Source organism: Botryllus schlosseri, chromosome 1 (assembly GCF_051294905.1).
Source record: "Botryllus schlosseri isolate E-star chromosome 1, Bs_hap1, whole genome shotgun sequence".
Lineage (NCBI taxonomy): Eukaryota > Metazoa > Chordata > Ascidiacea > Stolidobranchia > Styelidae > Botryllus > Botryllus schlosseri.
In genome coordinates this window covers 37,071,325-37,089,946 of record NC_137236.1, presented here as the reverse complement: position 1 = coordinate 37,089,946, position 18,622 = coordinate 37,071,325, and the positions used below count along the sequence as shown (strand labels likewise).

At 40.9% G+C, this 18,622-nt stretch overlaps 3 protein-coding genes across 3 annotated transcripts in view; all 3 read right to left on the bottom strand.

Annotated features, from left to right (window-relative positions):
• Positions 1 to 18,622, bottom strand: part of LOC145436270 (uncharacterized) — a 192,591-nt gene that overhangs the window by 117,614 nt on the left and 56,355 nt on the right. The window contains exons 4-5 of the mRNA XM_080313637.1: positions 4,403 to 4,488; positions 2,855 to 2,909 (exon numbers count right to left, since the gene is read on the bottom strand). Coding sequence (XP_080169763.1) covers positions 2,855 to 2,909; positions 4,403 to 4,488 — 141 coding nt within the window. The remainder of the gene's footprint in view (positions 1 to 2,854; positions 2,910 to 4,402; positions 4,489 to 18,622) is intronic.
• Positions 1 to 18,622, bottom strand: part of LOC145436161 (uncharacterized) — a 76,221-nt gene that overhangs the window by 14,496 nt on the left and 43,103 nt on the right. The window lies entirely within an intron of this gene.
• On the bottom strand, positions 15,775 to 18,400 carry LOC145436167 (uncharacterized). Its single transcript, XM_080313459.1, has one exon. It carries the CDS (start codon positions 18,398 to 18,400, stop codon positions 17,381 to 17,383), a length of 1,020 nt encoding a protein of 339 aa, XP_080169585.1. The 3' UTR covers positions 15,775 to 17,380.

Genomic DNA, 18,622 nt, shown 5'->3' with positions numbered 1-18,622 from the left:
GTAGGCTTACCATACGTCCTCTTTTAAGAGGATTTGTCCTCTTTTTTGAAAGTGTCCTCGGAGGACGCCCTTTTGTCCTCTTTTTTGAGATTTTGTCCTCTTTTTTGAAAATTTAGGTCTGATATGCCGCAAATTAGCACAGAAGTGACGGTCAGGCGGATATTTCGGAGTGAAAAACGGTGAATTTAGCTCTGAGCAGAAGTGATGACCTTTTTTTTTTTTTAGTCAACCGACCGCAAAGTGGGAAAAATTCACCGGTTTTTGAGAATTCTACTCCGGTTTTGTATCTTGCAAATTTCTGAAAAGTGTCCTCTTTTTGCATTTTCAAAATATGGTAAGCCTACGTAACAGCACTTCGTCAGGCCTCCCCAAACGTTGGTCTCGGGCCCCCCCATATGGCGGTAAAGCGAACTTCTGGGGGGGACCCCAGACCCCCCTCCGACTATACGCTGTTTATGTGTTTACATTGGCTATACGTTGTTTCTTCATTGGGTGTCCGTTTAGGGAATCAGCTTTGATTGCCTAATCGCGCGAAGCGCGAGAAATTTCTATAGTTCATGAATGAATCGGTCAATATGATCGGTATTGCTTATATATTGCTATCAATTTTTATCCTCTCTCTGCTCCCGTAATCTGATTTACCGGTAAGCTGAGTAAGGTGTGCTTGAAAAGGTATATGACCCCTCAATAGTAATTGAACATCTCCGTGTGTATACCCGTAGGCAGGAACGAAAGAGCACTTCGTCAGGCTCATCAAAAAACTTGAGTCTTGAGCTTCCATAGGGTGATCAACCGACTCGCCCCCCCAATCACGTTGTTCGCTTTTGCCACGAACTTACAGTTGTATTGTTCAGTTAGTCAGCGCCAAGCGCGGAAATTTTTGATAATTCATGATAAAATCGGCCAATAAGATCGGGAATTGCATATATATTTCAATCAATTTATTGTCCTCTCTATCTTAGGCGCCTATGGACAAATAAACCCATATGTATTTCGTATATATAACGAAGTTTTCGGTCACCATAAGGGCAGTCCTTTCCGGCCAAGGGTTCTCGCTGCCGATCGTTCTGGCACACTTCTTGGAGTCGCGTGTTACATGACCTAAAACTGTATATGTCTTGGTGCGTCGTAGCGCGGTAATGACTAGCGCCGATATGCCCATATCTATAAATCTTGCGTATTTTTCCTTGGAGGAAGAGAAGCCTACCCAATAATCATAACACTTGGCAAGTTGAAATCGAAAAAGTTGCATGAAGTTTAAAATAATACTCTATAATTTATGCAAATTCACGAAAAAATTTGGGCCCCCTTCGAGCTCGAGCCCCCCCCCCCAATTGGGGGGCTTGGGGTGCGGCAGTTACGGCCCTGGTCGTGGACTTACGGCGACAAAAAAGCCCAGAAAAAAGACCCGAAGAAAGAAAGCACTCACAAGAAATGGAAAGAACTAGTATAGAAAGGACCGCGGCTTCAAAAAAGATCAACATCGAAAAGAACTGGACCATCGGGCACCCTAGGCCGAGGTGGAAGTCATATAGTGGGTGTCTGATCCAAAAGAATGTTGTTTCGACACCTTCCTATCTTTTCATTGTATCGCAGTCTTGTGGTGTTTTGACGATGAAAATATTAATAAACCTGATTGATTTATAGCCCTATCGTCCAGATCAGATTTACTTTTAGGACTTTTCAACTATGTTGTATTCTGCTACTACGCGAAGTAGCTTTGATCTACTTAGCTAATATGTCGTCTGCTTGCGTATAAATTCTGAGGAAGACTTGTACTTGAGTAGCATCAGAAACTTTCCTCAGAGGTAGCCAGTATCAAAGTGCTGCTTTTTTTAGCATGCTAGTAGATTTTAGTCCACCTGTACTGCTTACTTGAGAGATTATGTCAGTATAGTATTTCCACGTCAACAGATTCAAAATCATATCGTCATATGTATTCCACTCTGAGCTATTTGGCTGACTTTCATCAGGAGCGAACGTCAGTAAAGTAAGTATGGTAAGTCAGCACGCTACTGGCACAGAACTATAAATAAACTTCCAAAACTACTTATCGGAATATAGACATTCTACTTCAAGTAGTTTGGACAGGTCTTCAAAATTAATGCTTTTACTTGTAAATGAGTAGAAATTCGAGGCATTACTTTTACCGCAGTTACAATGTTGACCCACTCCAGCGCACACAATCAGCAAAAATACTAGCACTGTTAAATATAGTACTTTATTGGGATAACAATTTAGACAACAAACGCAACCACTGTTCCCAGTGGCTGGATTCAAGAAATATGTACGCAAATTGTCACTCCTGTGGATGTTCAGGCAGGTTTTTCGGATCAGGACTGGAAGTATGGCCTTCTTTTAGTTAAAGCAGCATGATTTCCCGTAAAAATTGTAGCATCAGCACTTTTCGGGTTCAGTATTGCGAATTTTGTAACTTGTAAAGTGTCCTACTTTCTGCAACCCAAAATATCGCAACCCTATAATAGTGGTCTCATAAAAGGCATATACATGAACCTTCCACATCATTCATACTGTTGCCATGTCATAATTAGCGATACTCAAATACTCGATATTGCCCAACCCTAGTCGCAGAACCAATCGGCCAACACAGGAACATCCCTGGCTTGGCCTGTATATCAGCAGACTGCAATATTTCCACAGAACAAGCAACCGACAATCCTATCTTGAACAAAACCGAGCTACTTCTTCTCGGCCTGCGGAACGCAGCCAGGACCGAAACTGCGGCGGAATTTCTTGGTTCCGATCCGACACTGGACCTTGACGACATTCTCAGCCCTGACGAGCCGAGGTAAGGCAGGCTTTTACGGCTGGACTTTATCGCCGCTGGTTTTACGGCTGAAATTCGGGAGGTTGCAGATCCAATACGCAATCCGGAATCGAAGTTTGTTCTGAAATAAGGGAAGACTATATTAGTGCAGGCATTGACTCGATTTGACATAGGTTCGAATCACGATTTTTTGATGACTCGAGTCATTTTTTCAGATCTGTAAAATGACTTGACTCGAGACTAAGGCGGCCGAGACAGTGTCTTCATTGTAAGAACAGTAAAGTCACCACATTGTTGGTATTTCGTCTATCAGTCCTGATACTTGAAAAATAGAGCCAGAAACTGTTCGGACTGAGAAAAATTACGATAACATAAATGCAAGCCATTCTATATTACTCGACCAGACCTGAAAAATGAGTTGAACCCGCTTGTACTGGAAACTGAAAATTGAACATAAAGACTTGGACTCGGGTCAAAACACTATGACTCTGGCTCGACCATCTATTAACCGGCTCGGGATTGACTCGATGGTGAATTGAAAATGACTTGACTTGACTCGAGTCAAAACCATAAGTGATATTGACTTGTGACTTGGTTACAATCCTGTTCTATACTCTACAAATAGTACATTTGGGTCAAGCCATCTATTCTCTTCCAATTCTTGAATTATTTTGAATGTGACGTCATATTTGGTGATATGATAGTTGACATACAAGTTCTTTCCGATTCTTCACTATTTGCAGAGCTTCTTGGAGGTACAAAACTTCAATATACAATTAAATAGTGTATTCATATCGAAATGTACATTAATATTTTAGGCTGATGGCACACATCAGCGGCAATCCTCAGCAACTGGTAGTGAATTAGAAAGAGCATTTGTGATACGATTGTTGACATACAATGTTCTTTCCAATTCTTCACTAGCTGTTGACGATCACCACTGATGAGTATCAGCTGAAATATTACGGATTATTTCAATATGAATATATGATTTGTACGTTGAGCTTTGTACCTCCGAAAGTCTCAATAATAATAACTAAATATGTAATAAATGTAAAATTACTTGAGAGGATTAACAGGAATGCTTGAGTCTCAGTTCCGTGAAGAAAATATTGATCGGCATATTCAAAAAGTCTCAGAGATATAGTGAACTGACTCCACAGCCCTGCTTGTCCTGCCCAGTCAGTACACTGTACACTCACTATTTTGAATGCCTTGATATTATGAAACATAGCTATTTTGAACGCAAGCCAAAACAGACAATTACCCTCACCTCGATAGAATATTTTTTCGTTATGGATCTGTGAGGGAAGGTCTCTAGCGAGGCATAGAGGCTATCAACCACGACACGATATTTCCACGGACCGGAGTGTTATGGACGCAACACCGACACTCGGACAACTGACAATGTGAAATACATCAATGGAATCAGGAATTTAATTCAATTTCCAGTTTATGATAATTCAGTAATTAATTCTAATACTAATTTAATTTGAAAAAACTGTGTAGCTATAGGTGTAATTTATAATCTAATTCGGAATAGTTTAAAATTTATTATTCGTCAAACTCTCTTTGTAATTAGAAGTAATTGCAGATAACAAAAGCATAACTCACGGGCTTGTATCGTTCCCCGATCGCAACCAGATCTTCGAGGTCTGACAACAATCTGTGCGAAAAGCTGGTAAGCATGGACGTTCCACCTGCAACAGATGCATTCAGACACATAAAAGGCACTGAGGTCAATTCGTTTTATAATTCAAGAAATATACCTCATATAGAGGTTGTTAGCAACGAAGTATGTTGACTTGTACATTGTGAACTTGCACTAATTACCCAAGAGGTAGTGTGTTTTGAATATTTCCACCTGTACTTTTGGATATTGTAAAGCAAATAGTACTTTTGAAACAAGCGTCTGTCGCATTCACGGGTGAAATTGAAATTGTCATAACGACTAGTTGAAACCAGGATTGCAACCAAGTCACAAGGTCTGTGAGTCACAAGTCACTCCGAATTTTACGATTTTGCCTCGAGTCATTTTCAATTCACTATGGAGTCCAAGTCAGCTAGTAGAGGGCCGAGTCCAAGTCACAATGTTCACCGTTCAGTTTTCAGTTCAATCTGGTTAAATCCACTGTTTACAACTCTGCTCATGTGATATAGAATGACTCCAATTCATAATATCGTCATTTTACTCAGTCCCAACAGTTTTGGCCCAATTTTCCAAGTATCGGGAATGATAGACGAAACAGCAATCATATGGTGACTTTACTATTCTTCAAAGTTACAATAAAATGTCTGTCTTGGCCGTCATAGTCTCGAGCTATGTGACTTGGTTCGAGTCATGCACAATGACTCCAGAACAAGTCGAGTCAATACAGAAAATGACTCTAGTCGAGTCATCTTACGCACTTGAAAATATGACCCTAGTCGAGTCGAGTCACCAAAAAAATCGTGACTTGAGTAAGATCAAGAAAGATTTTGCGGATGTATAGTCAAGTCCGTTTGTTACCCGAACAAAATTTCTTCTAACATTACACAGCTATAAAATAATTTACCTGACAGAACGAGATTCGGGGCGAGAGCCTTTCTCAAGTCGACTGGGCATTTTAAATGGCATCCAGCACTAGAGTTGGCGGCGATGACCGATCGTCGTCCTGGAATAATATAAAATACATTCGATTGTCAACTGGAAATCACAACCTAACACTGTGGTTCTCAACTATCTTAGCGTGGGGAGCAGTATTTCAAAACATATTTTAAGAAATTCCAATATCAAAATTGACCAAACAGGTAATTACAACAAATGTATGCAACTGGAAGGTAAATATTCCAAATTTCAATTCCTGCCACATTTGTGACATCACACCTTTCATACAGGGTTCCAGGGCTGTAATGACTCATGTCACGGTTTTCTGATGACTTGACTTGACTCGGAGTCATTTTCTCAAATTACGGAAATCACTCGACTCGAGATAATCTGTGTATTGACTCGATTTGGACTCGAGACACAGACGCCCAAGACCGACATTTCGTTGTAATTTCGAATAATAGTAAAGTAACCATACTATCGGGATTTCGTGTATTGGTACTGGTACTTGAAAATGCGACCAGAAACTGCTAAAAGTGAGGAAAATTAGTATATTATGAATGTGAACTGTTTGATATCACCACACAGAAATATAAAAAGTCTGTTTACCAAGTATTCATCGAGAAACTGAGCAGTCAACACAATGACTTGGACTCGGGTCACAATACCATGACTCAGACTTGAGCCTCTGCTCGCTGACTTGGACTCGGATTTGACTCGGTAGTGAGTTGAAAATGACTCGACCCGACTCGAGTCAAAATTATAAAAGTGAAATTGACTATTGACTCGGAGCCTTGTGACCTGGTTACAACCCTGCATGGTATCTGCAAGGCGAAGTCCCGTTTAAAATCATGAACTTCAGTTTAGTATATTTCGTCAGAATTACGACTAGGCCGTTTGCAAGCCTCTATTACACTGCCAAATGTCTCTAAATTGTAGACTACACACCAAACTTGGTTCAATTCCAAACAGTAGCCACATTGCTACAGGAGAAGAAAGTTTCTATTTATCATATAAAAATAAATAACAAAAAACTTGAAAATTTTCTGTTCACGCCATGAAAATGTTAGGTCGTCTGTAGAAACGATGTTCACCAAATTTGGTTCAATTCCAAACAGTGGAAGCGGAGTTATAGCCGTCGAAAAATATGAATTATGAATAAACTAGTATTTACGGTGACCAATTCTTCAATTATTTATTATAGTGGTGCCCACCGTAAATATTATTCTATTCAAATCCAAATTTTTCGACGGCAATAATGCTCCACTTCTCAAAACTGTAAAACACGACCTTAATGGGATGCGAAACCAATGAGTAATATATCGTTGGATTCAAAATGTCAACGCCTAACCAACTACTCCGCGAATCGAGACGAAATCAGGTCTATACTGCCAAATATCGGTAAGTTGGACTGACCAAATCCAATGAATTTTGATTATTTATTACGTAGAGTCTCCTTAGATTTCGCAGATTTCGTCTTAAACAAGACCCCGGCTGCTTTCAAGTTGTGCTGTACTACACTCGCATCATCGCTGCGTACACACTACACATTTATTACCGAGTGGGCAAGGCAACATCTAGTGTCTGAGTAATTCGATTCTGAATCATATATTAAACTTACATTTGAGTCGAGTATTCGAGTATGAAAGATATGGAAAGTTTGAATATGTACCTATTGAGCTATCACAAAGAATAGCACGCCAGTTCTACATCGTATGAAAGATAATTTGGTAAATTGTTCGAACATATGTTCATTGCACTTTGTGTCAATGCTGTGGGTTGATCACAACTTCACCGATATATCACTAACGATCATAGGTGCATAGTAGGCATATTACATGTTTGGTATGCTACGATACGACCAATAGAGATTCACTACTTCCAAACAATAATTCTCGATCTCGTTAATTAAGAAACTCTCAGTGGTAAGGAGCGCATAACTTGGGTATTCGCAAGAATCATCTAAAAATAATGCTTGATTCAGATTCTAGTATAGATTAAAAAGAATACATTCTAAATTTCTCAATCAATATAAAATCGGATGTTTCACTTCTCCAATTAATGGGCAATTGTAAAACTCCCGGCATTTCGCGTATTTGGCAAAGCAGCACTTGAGAGCCATTGCCCTAGCACAAATTTGAAAACTAACAAAATCAAACCTGTTCGAACAAAATCTCCACGGCTTCCTCCCGTACCAGCCCCGAAATTAAAAATCATACCTGGCCACCGATCGGATACACCATGTCAGGAAGTGGTGTGGGTCGGATCTCCCAGAATATGATGTCACCGACAATAAATTTCGCATAATCAAAGCAAAGAGAGTGCTTAAACTCAATGGGTTTTTATTTACTCGAATTTTTTGGTGGTGACTCGGTGGTGAATTAAAAAGGACTCGACTGGACCACTCGAGTCAAAACTATGAAAGTCTGATTGACTCGTGATAAATAGAAAAATAAATAGAAAAAATTTGAAAATTTACTGTTCACCCCATGAAAGTATGAGGTTATGTATAGAAACGATGTTCATCAAATTTGGTTCGATTCAAACAAGTGGAAGCGGAGTTATTGCCATCGAAAAATTTGGATTTGAATAAAATAGTATTTACGGTGGGCACCACTATAATAAATAATTAAGAATTGTGTCACGCTGTCATACTGTTTTACGCAACCGTAGTTGAAGAGACTCTTTGGGGTACAGAACTTTAATATACATTTTAATAATATATTCATATTAAAACCCGAAGTTATAAACCGTAGTTATACACTGCATTGTTGCTGTGTTCTGGCTCCTTTGATGTTATTTCTAAATTCGACATTAATGCGTCATAATTCTCCATCTGGTTTTGAATTCAACTCTGTTTTACTTCCTTTATCGTGCCGGTAGCTCTTGATAATTGGCACACAAAAAGTTCTTTGGGTTTCAATAACGTTTATCATGAAGGTAGGCCTACTTTTGAAAGCAGTATTAAAATTTTGTACCACCAACCAGTTATTCAATTACTATTTATCTTCAAAGTAAATGCTCATTGCCTGAAGCAGGGTTGTAAGACTCGAGTCACGATTTTCTGTTGACTCGACTTGACTCAGGTCATCTTCTCAAAGTACGGAAATGACTCGACTCATTGCGCATGACTTGAGACTCAGACGGCCAAGACCGACATTTCATGGTTATTTCAAAGAATAGTACAGTAAATCGCTACTGGGATTTCGCAGAGGTTCCAGACAGAGTCATGGTATTATGACTGGAGTCCGAGTCCAAGTCATCGTGTTGACCAGTGGCGTATCCAGGGGGGGTTTTAGGGGGTCGGAACCCCCCCTTTTCAAAATCCTAAAAATTAATGTCAAATATAGCCTCTAATATTTGCTAATTTATCAGTTTAACATATTCGTTTTTACGTATGAGAAGGCGAATATGGCGTCTTAATGTTATTTAAGGGGACTAACACCCCTACAAAATATTGGAATTATGCGCCTCGAAAGGATAAAATAGGTCATTATAATTCGCTAATTCCATACGAATTCTGCGCTTGGTCACTGGTCAGCTACATTTCAGCTGTGGCGGTTGCTGACGTTCTCAACTTTCTTCCCTCGATTTCTCTATCGCCTTGCTAAAACGAGAGATGCATTTTAGGAAAATCTAATCTAATTGGCCGACGCGATACGTAATTGCAAAGACGAAGTTGTCGGCAATCAACATCGCTCGCGAATTCGCTGCACCTGCTCGCCTTGAAATCCTAATTAAGAATTGCACGGCGTGTTGATTGATCAGCGAGACGCAGACACGACGGCACCAGTACGACAATGCTATTCTCAAATCCACATTGTATTCGCGATTATTGGCGAGAAATGGCCTACGATTGACATTCACATTTCAAAATACAAGCCTAGCAATCCACGTTCTCGATTGTTAGGTGGCTTGCTGTCGTCCAAATACAGGCCTATGTTGTCGCTGAACGGGAGAATTGAGAAGGCCTAGTAGTAAAGTTAACCTAATTATATAGGATGACAAGTTGCTCTGTCGATCTAGTTATTATCCCAGTGTGTACTCTGTATTAATTGACTGACTTGCGTGCTTGCAATTAAAGTCTAATTATCTTCGAGCGTACTACACGCTCAGCCGTATGGCTAGTAAAGCAATCGAAAAGCACGCATTCGTGTACGACGTACACTATTCACACCACACCTCTCTATGGCGATCACGATCGCCCTCGTTTATGCTACCGCCTTATTCCGCGCTTGTTCGTCCGCTGCGATACTACCGACCGTGTGCATAATATCGTCAAAACCCAACAAAATCGCGCATCTCTGGCTGGAACTAGGCGCTTGAAGACAGGCGGCGTTTGCCGGCTCATGACTAAATGCGAGTATTTACGAATTTCTTTCAATCATACCGTAAAAGAAACGCGATTTTCAGGCAATGTCTGTATCGTATTCGTACATCTCCCACTCACCGCAAATCTCTGTTTATTATTAAACTATAAATATTCGCCACGGGGTGGAGCCGAGTGATAGCAATGATGACATCACAATAGCCAATTTCGTAACGCAAAACCCCCCCTTTTTTGCGCTCTGGATACGCGCCTGGTGTTGACGGCTCAGTTTCCAGTTAAAGTCTTGTAAAACCCACTTTTATAACTCTGTTTGGTGATATCGAATGGTTCGCATTCACAATAAACTAATTTCCCTCACTTTCAGCAGTTTCTGGTCGCATTATTAAGTACCAGTACCCATAGACAAATCCCAATAGGGTGGTTACTTTACTGTTCTTCGAAATTACAATGAAATGTCGGTGTTGGCCATCTGAGTCCCAAGTCATATGACTTGATTCGAGTCATGCGCAATGACTCGAGTCCAAGTCGAGTCATTTCCGTATTTTGAGAAAATGACTCGAGTCATTATAACCCTGGCTAAAAGTAAGGAAAATTAGTATATTATAAATGCGACCCACTCGATTTCACAAAAAATATATAAAAAGTTGGTTGAACAAGACTTAAATTGGAAACTGATCAGCTAACACAACGACTTAGACTCTGACTCGAGTCATAATACCACGACTCGGACTAGGCCCTCAGCTCGCTGACTTCGATTCGGGCTTGACTCAATGGTGAATTGAAAATGACTCGAGTATAAACTATAAAAGTGAGATTGACTTGCGACTCGGAGCCTTGTGACTTGGTTACAACCCGGGCATGAAGCCTGAATTGTTACATAAGTGGGGTGACTAGACAAAGAACAAAGTCACATTTGCAGCATATCATGAATGTCTCTTACTTTATGTGATCTTGTTCAAATTAGGTCGATGAAAGCGTATTTCCCATTCTTTCCGACTCTGCTATAATTACACCAGACTGGCAACCCTCTTCATGATGCTTCTTGCTGACTGACCAATATTGTCGCCGCCAACGGTACTGAGTGCAAATGTCTGATATGTCAATATAGGAACAGAATTAGTTCACTGCTCAAGTGTTCATGACCGTCCACGTTCAGAGTTGCATTGATCTTAAAGATGCTAAAATAAGCCTAAATATAATCCAAGCAATACGATCGTCCACTTTGATTGACTGACTTTCTAAAAATAATAAACATAACACCTTGATAGCTTCCACATCTTACGTTTATATATACCGTCTGCTATCTGCACAACAAAGTATTTAAAAATAACAAAACAGATTCAACATACCACATCTCTTGAAAAGGCTTTTGCTTTCATTCAATTTGTCCTCAAACTTCTTTAATCCTCCTTTGTGGTGAGTGGCTTTGAAATTCTTCTAGGATCAATTCCGATATCGTTTAATCATATACAATCTATGGCGGAATAAAAGTTTCGGATAAGTTCTAAAGCGAACACAATTTTCCACACAAAATTCTATTGCCACACAAAATGCCAAATGCTACGGTCCCATGTTACAAGGTATGGCGAGGTAACGTAGTGGTACGTTCCATTATAGCTAAACACCAATGAATTGCGGGCACGAGCCTGACACGTCAACTGCATAATTCCTACTGAAGTGTTGGCCGTTTATCTAGGCTCCTCCTCGCCATCTGATACGCATAGCCATGACTTGAAAAGCCTAGGAGTGGGCCGTGCTCTAAGTGGGCAGATGGTTCCCGATGAACTCGGCACTTGGTGAATTCGGCCCTCGGGAAATTTTGTAATTAAGTGTATTACCAGCTATTAATATGAATTATTAAACTAATAATAGTATTATCAAGTGATTCGTCAATCTTGTAAGGAGGTCAGGGCATCCGCAGATCACGCAGTCACGACGTGATTAGATCACGGATTGCGTAGCCGCGGGAAATGACGCAGCGCTCATATACCGACCACGCGTGGTCTGCTTGGAATCGATGGCGTGAGTGACGGGGCTGTGTCGTGCAAGTTTTGAGAAGATGGATCTTGTCGTTGTATGTGAAATCGGAGCTGTGGAAGATCAAGCGGCACTTCTTCGTTCATCGATCACGACAAGCCAGTTTTCCTCATCACCAAATGTTTCGCATGATCATGCCCCGGCACGTTCAAGTTTCCTTTTTGATACTGTTCATTCATATTAAATGCATTTCTAATGCGAAGGTGTCCTAGTGCCAATTCTCCGAGGGCCGAGTTCAATAAGTGAAGAGCGTCGCGTTATTTCCCGCGGTTACGCAATCTGTGATCTATTCACGCCGTGACTGTTTGATCTACGCATGCCCTGACCCCCATACAAAATTGACAACCACTCAAAGTGCCAAGTTCACTGGCAAACAGTCCAGTAACCAATCATGGTGACCGGTACCTCTACAAGATCTATCACGGCCGAATTCACCAAGTGCCGAGTTTGTGCGACTGAATTCACCAAGTACCGAGTTCACTGGTAATCGGTCAGATACGGAATAATAATAAGAAGAACCGGCCTGGTGTAAAATGACCAGTGTAGTCGAACCACCACCATGAACACCACAAACAAACAAACATCTAACATGGAAAATTAATTACCTTATTCGAAAGCAGAATAACAACCGTTTTACCGGACATATCAAATCAAATGTTGAATGTTCATGTAAAATAGCCCAAAACATTATCTTACTGTGACCATATTCTATCAATATGGTCTGGCTAGCCACATTCTATGGGCCAACATAAACAAGCTGCGTTTGGTTTCAACGATTAATAATCTTGTCACTGGATTCGAGGTATAATTGCACTCCAATATCAAATTTTGCTCCATCAATCAAGTTGAAAATGTCCATTCTTGCACCAACTTTTATAAAATCAGGATGCCAGTACCAAGGCAGGTAACCTACGAATCAGTGTTCTACAGGTATGTATCTATATGACTTATATACCTAGAAAATTCGGCACTTCTTCGATGGCAGTCAGAGATCGAAAAGTGTTCACCATAAGCACCAACGTATGTTTTCCATGAACACAAATATATATTTATAAACGTCAAAATAAATTGTGTTTTTTGTGCCGACGGACATTAGGGTGGGGGAAAGGGAGATTGGAAGTGGCTAAGGGTCAAAGTTGGGTTAGGGTTGGGGAAGGCGGAATTAGGGTTGGGGAAATGGGGGATTGTAGGTGGGTTAGGGTATCCCAAGATTAGGGTTGGGGAAAGGGAGATAGGAGGCGGGTTAAACCCCGGTTAGGAGTAATCTAACCCCAACTTTGAACCTAACCTACCTCCTACCCCCCTTTCCCCCAACCCTAATACCCGACTTCCCTAACCCTAACCCTAATATCCCCCCTCCCGTAGCCCTAATATCCCCTAACCCAACCCTAATATACCCCACCCCCAACCCTAATATCCCCCCTCTCACAACCCTAATATCCCACTTCCATAACCCTAATATCCTCCCTCCCGCAACCCTAATATCCCCTAACTCCAACCCTAATATTCCCCTTCCAGAACCCTAATACCTCCCCTAACCCAACCCTAATATCCCCCTCTCACAACCCTAATATCCCCCTCCCCACCCTAATACGCCAACCCTAATATTGGGATACCCACAACCCAACTTTGACCCTAACCCTCTCCAAACGCAAAACGATTTAGCTCTATAATTCTAACCTTGAAAAGTTGAGACTAGTTGTCTACGCCTGGTTTGAAGAAAGTCAAACAGCTCTAGGTGTCATATACTACAGGCAATTCAAAATACCCCAGAAGCTATATGCTACTGCATATACCTTTTACCCGCTACCTCATTCAGTCACAATTCCTACATATTTACGGCATTTACCATACAGAAAGAGCGAACTATGCCTGGCTGCTACCTGTTGCGAGTCGCAAATCATTTTACTCAATTCGGACTAGTAGAAGCAAAGTTATTTGAATTTTTCCTTGATAATTCTCGGATTATCCTTGATTGGTCGTTGATCCAAGGATTATCAACGGAAAACTCCAATAGCTTCACTTCTACTAGTCCAAATTGAGCCAATTTTTTTGCATCGTCTCTGAAGACAGCTCAACAATTTCATTGGGTTGACAAAAAAATTTTAAAATTTTTTTTCTCGATTTTCCTGTAGGCTATAAATTAAAAATTTTAATCGGATCTGCGGAGCCCTATACCAGTTAGAATTGAACCAAATTTGGTGTGTAGCGTTTTTTAGGGTAACCTGACAATTTAATGACTGAATGGCTGGAATCCAGAAAAAAAAGTTATTTTTGAACAGCCTAATATACATATATGTTTAATTGTCAATAGGCGCCTCAATGGCTGGAATCGAATGTTCCTGTCCTGGCGACCTTAACCCTACAGGACAAATGCCATCCCGCAAGTAAAAAATTATTTGCCAGTACAGAAATACCAATTTGAAATCATGTGCGTCTTTTAGTTTGGTACGTTTTGATGATTTCCATATCTTCTGACATAGCAGATATAGGAGGTCACACAATAGCATCATGTAACGAAGTCAATATAACAACGATTCCGCCCGAAGATGTTTAATTATTATTTAGGGGTCCTACCTTTTCCAGCACACACCACACTCAGCTCTACTGGTAAATCTGATTACGCGAGCAGAAAGAGGATAAAAAATTGATAGCAATATATATGAAATTCCCGACCATATTGACCGATTCAAACATGAATTATAGAAATTTGTCGGGCTTCGCGCGTTTAGGCGGAATACGGTGTCTCACCAAACAGTACATGAAATAGGGTACCGTATAGCTGATATGTAGCGACAAAAGGCCCATTGGCTGAGGGGGGGATGGTCTGGGGTTTGGTTTATCACCCTATGGGGCCAAATACCAATGTTTGGGGGGCTGACAAAGTGCTGTTGTTATTTTCCCAATATTTGGGGGGCGATGATCAGTGTGGAGCTTCAAAAGGGGGCGATGAGTCGCAAAAGGTTGGGAACCACTGCCCTATACCCATCATAATATACGATGCTTAAGGTCTCCCTTGTGAGTAAAAGCTTTTCCACAGACATTACATTCATGGCTTTTGACGCCAGCATGCAGCTCCATATGAGGTTTGAGGTTACTCTGATGAGTAAATGATTTTCCACGCACGGCCCATTCAGGATTTTTCACGCCAGCATGAATCTTCATATGAAGGTTGAGGCTATTCTGGCGAGTAAATGATTTACCACACACAGCACATTCATGATTTTTGATACCAGCATGCATCTTCATATGAAGTTTGAGATTACCCTTGTGACGAAATGCTTTTCGACACATAGTACATTCATGATTTTTGATGCCAGCATGCATCTCCATATGCAGCTTGAGGTTAAAGGTCAACTCTATCGACCAAAACAACTTTGGCTCATTCTGTAGACTTTCGCATGCTGATTCCAATAATATACCTCATATCTTCTAAAATCACGTAGTTTCTGAGATATCGAGCAGCAAAAGTCGCAAAATACCACCACAGACCAAAACGGTAGTAAAATCAATGAACCATGTCGATGACGTACTACCAGGAGGATTTCTGATGCTGCGGCCGTGCTGTATGTATTGAAGTGGGATAATGTCAACTTCTGCAGAAGCTGCGGAGTCAACTGATAGCGACACGGTGTCTAGTAAATCTTATTTTGACACTATTGAGGAATTCCCATATAATTGAATGGTATATACAATTACTTGGGCATTCCTGGACGACGAAAGTACCGTACCGTATTGCCAAATGATTGGTATTGCACGTCTAAAACAATAGGAGTACTGTATGCATGTACGATTGTGCGGTATGCTGAGGATCTAAGCTTGAGGACTGATGCATATAACTAGTACATATCGACTTTTCAGAGACGCTCGACCCGACTAGATTCACTCAGACTGGAATTCATCTCCGCCGCATGCACTGGATTCGAAGTATCTCAACACCGCTGATCAGTTCTCACACAGTCCGCTACTTTCACTTATCTTTGTATGTAATAAAATGACTTTACCCAAAAGCTTTTACTCGATTCTAATACATATGGAACAGTCAGAACCTTTTATTAGGTTTTAATACATACAGAATCGTAAGATTTATAATTTCATAGAAGGCAATCATCCCAATAAATCTGTGTGAATAAGTCTTGATATTTCCAGGATTTTTCTTTTCTTGATGTTATGCTTCAGCATGATGCCCTCAGACAGGATTGTCAACGTCGCTGAAATAATCATTTACAGCAGAAATTAAATCATATACACTCACTAACACTCGATTTACTCTTTTTTATTGTAACACCGGTTCAATATCCAAGTGAAAGCCAGCAGCAAGAACAAGGGTTTTTATGTAAGCCTATAACAGGGGTGGTTGTTTGAAGTTACAAAACTCTGAAGTTGTTAGGGAAAGTCAGTTTGAAATAATAATTACCTTCCGTGATACCACTTCATCATGATGTGTTGAACCAAGTTCTCTGCTATCTGGTGGCTTGATTTCGTTACCATCGTGCGCGTGCAGCAGCGAGAGGAGGGGGTTCTGATCACACCTCTAGGTAAACGATTCAATGACAGATGTGACTTCAGAACTCGTTCTTCTCCTTTGTACAGTATCATTTGTGGTAGAGGAAGTGTGATGACAAAGTTCTCCTCAAAGTAATCAATGACTATAGCATCCTACTGAATAATACTGTACATCAGTGAGCACTTTTATTAACGAGACAGCCTTCCTTACATTTTACATATTTTTCTGCAAAAAATGTCTCTCCGGCTTGATTTTCTTCTGCTCTCTTCATCTGTTTTCATTGAAGTGCAGGGCAGCTAGCCCACCTCATCCCAAAGAGGTGGCGTTTCCATGGAATCAATAAATGAGATGTAAACAGAACTGGATTCTTGCATTGCACGTTCATTTCTGTACTCCCTGTACACTAGGCATCGCAAATTATATGAACCTAAAGTACCATAAAATGAAGATGGAATAGTCCAGTCGGGCCCGACGGATCAAAACATCGCAGCATCAGGCAGTTAAGGCGAAGAAAACAACCTACGACTGACTTAGACATCCCATTCAGTTTTCCATGTATCGGCAAAACATCCTGGTAGTACGTCATCGACACGGTCGCTGATTTTACAGCCGTTTCTCAGAAGTCGGCAGTTTGCACTGCGATATCTCAAGAAATACTTAATTTTAGGAGGCAGGATGTATATTATTGGAATCAGCATAACAAACTCTACAAAATGAGCCAAAGTTGTTTTGGTCGATATAGTTGACCTTTAACCTTGTGAGCAAATGCTTTTCCGCACACATCACATTCATGATTTTTGACACCAACATGCATCTCCATATGATCCTTCAGGTGACCAGTAAATGCTTTCCCACACACAGCACATTCATGATTTTTGACGCCAGAATGCATCTCCATATGAGGCTTGAGGTTACCCTTGTGAGTAAACAATTCTCCACACACAGCACATGCATGAATTTTGACGCCAGCATGCATGTCCATATGACGCTTGAGGCCTCCTTTCAGAGTAAAAGCTTTGCCACACCACACACATTACATTCATGGTTCTTGACGCCAGCATGCATCTTCATATGAAGAACGAGGTTACCCTTCTGAGTAAATGCTTTTCCACACACAGCACATTTATGATTTTAGACTCCAGCATGCATCTCAATATGAAGCTTGAGGTTGCCCTTGTGAGGAAATGCCTTTCCACATGCATCACATACATGTTTGTTGACACCAGCATGCATCCGCATATGAAACTTGAGGTTACCCTTCTGAGTAAAAGCTTTTCCACATACATTACATTCATGGTTTTTGACGCCAGCATGCATCTCCATATGAAGGTTGAGGCTACCCTTGTGGGTAAATGCTTTCCCACACACAGCACATTCATGATTTTTGACGCCAGCATGCATCTGCATATGAATCTTCAGGTGACACTTGTGAGTAAATGCTTTCCCACACACAGCACATTCATAATTTTTGACGCCAGCATGCATCTCCATATGAAGCTTCAGGTAATTCATCCGAGTAAATGCTTTTCCACACACAGAACATTCATGATTTTTGAATCCAGCATGCATGGCCCTATGACGCTTGAGGTCACCCTTCTGAGTAAAAGCTTTCCCACACAAACTACATTCATGGTTTTTGACGCCAGCATGTATATCCGTATGGCGCTTGAGGTTACCCTTCTGAGTAAATGCTTTTCCACACACAGCACATTCATGATTTTTGATGCCAGCATGCATCTTCATATGAAGCTTGAGGCTATTCTGGTGAGTAAATGATTTTCCACACACAGCACATTCATGATTTTTGATGCCAGCATGCATCTCCATATGACGCTTGAGGTTACCCTTGTGAGTAAACAATTTTCCACACACTGCACATGCATGAATTTTGAAGCCAGCATGCATCTCCATATGCAGCTTGAGGGTAAGCTTGTGAGCAAATGCTTTTCCGCACACATCACATTCATGATTTTTGACACCAACATGCATCTCCATATGATGCTTCAGGTGACCAGTAAAGGCTTTCCCACACACAACACATTCATGATTTTTGACGCCAGCATGCATCTCCATATGATGCTTGAGGTTACCGTTGTGAGTAAACAATTTTCCACACACAGCACATGCATGAATTTTGACGCCAGAATGCATGTCCAATTGTCCATATGACGCTTGAGGCCTCCCTTCAGAGTAAAAGATTTGCCACACACATTACATTCATGGTTCTTGACGCCAGCATGCATCTTCATATGAAGCTCAAGGTTACCCTTCTGAGTAAATGCCTTTCCACAAACAGCACATTCATGATTTTGGACGCCAGCATGCATCTCCATATGCAGCTTGAGGCTACCCCTGTGAGGAAATGCCTTTCCG

Coding starts and splice junctions, on each gene's coding strand:
- LOC145436167 (XM_080313459.1), bottom strand. CDS start 18,400: ATGCATTCTGGCGTCAAAATTCATGCATGTGCTGTGTGTGGAAAATTG.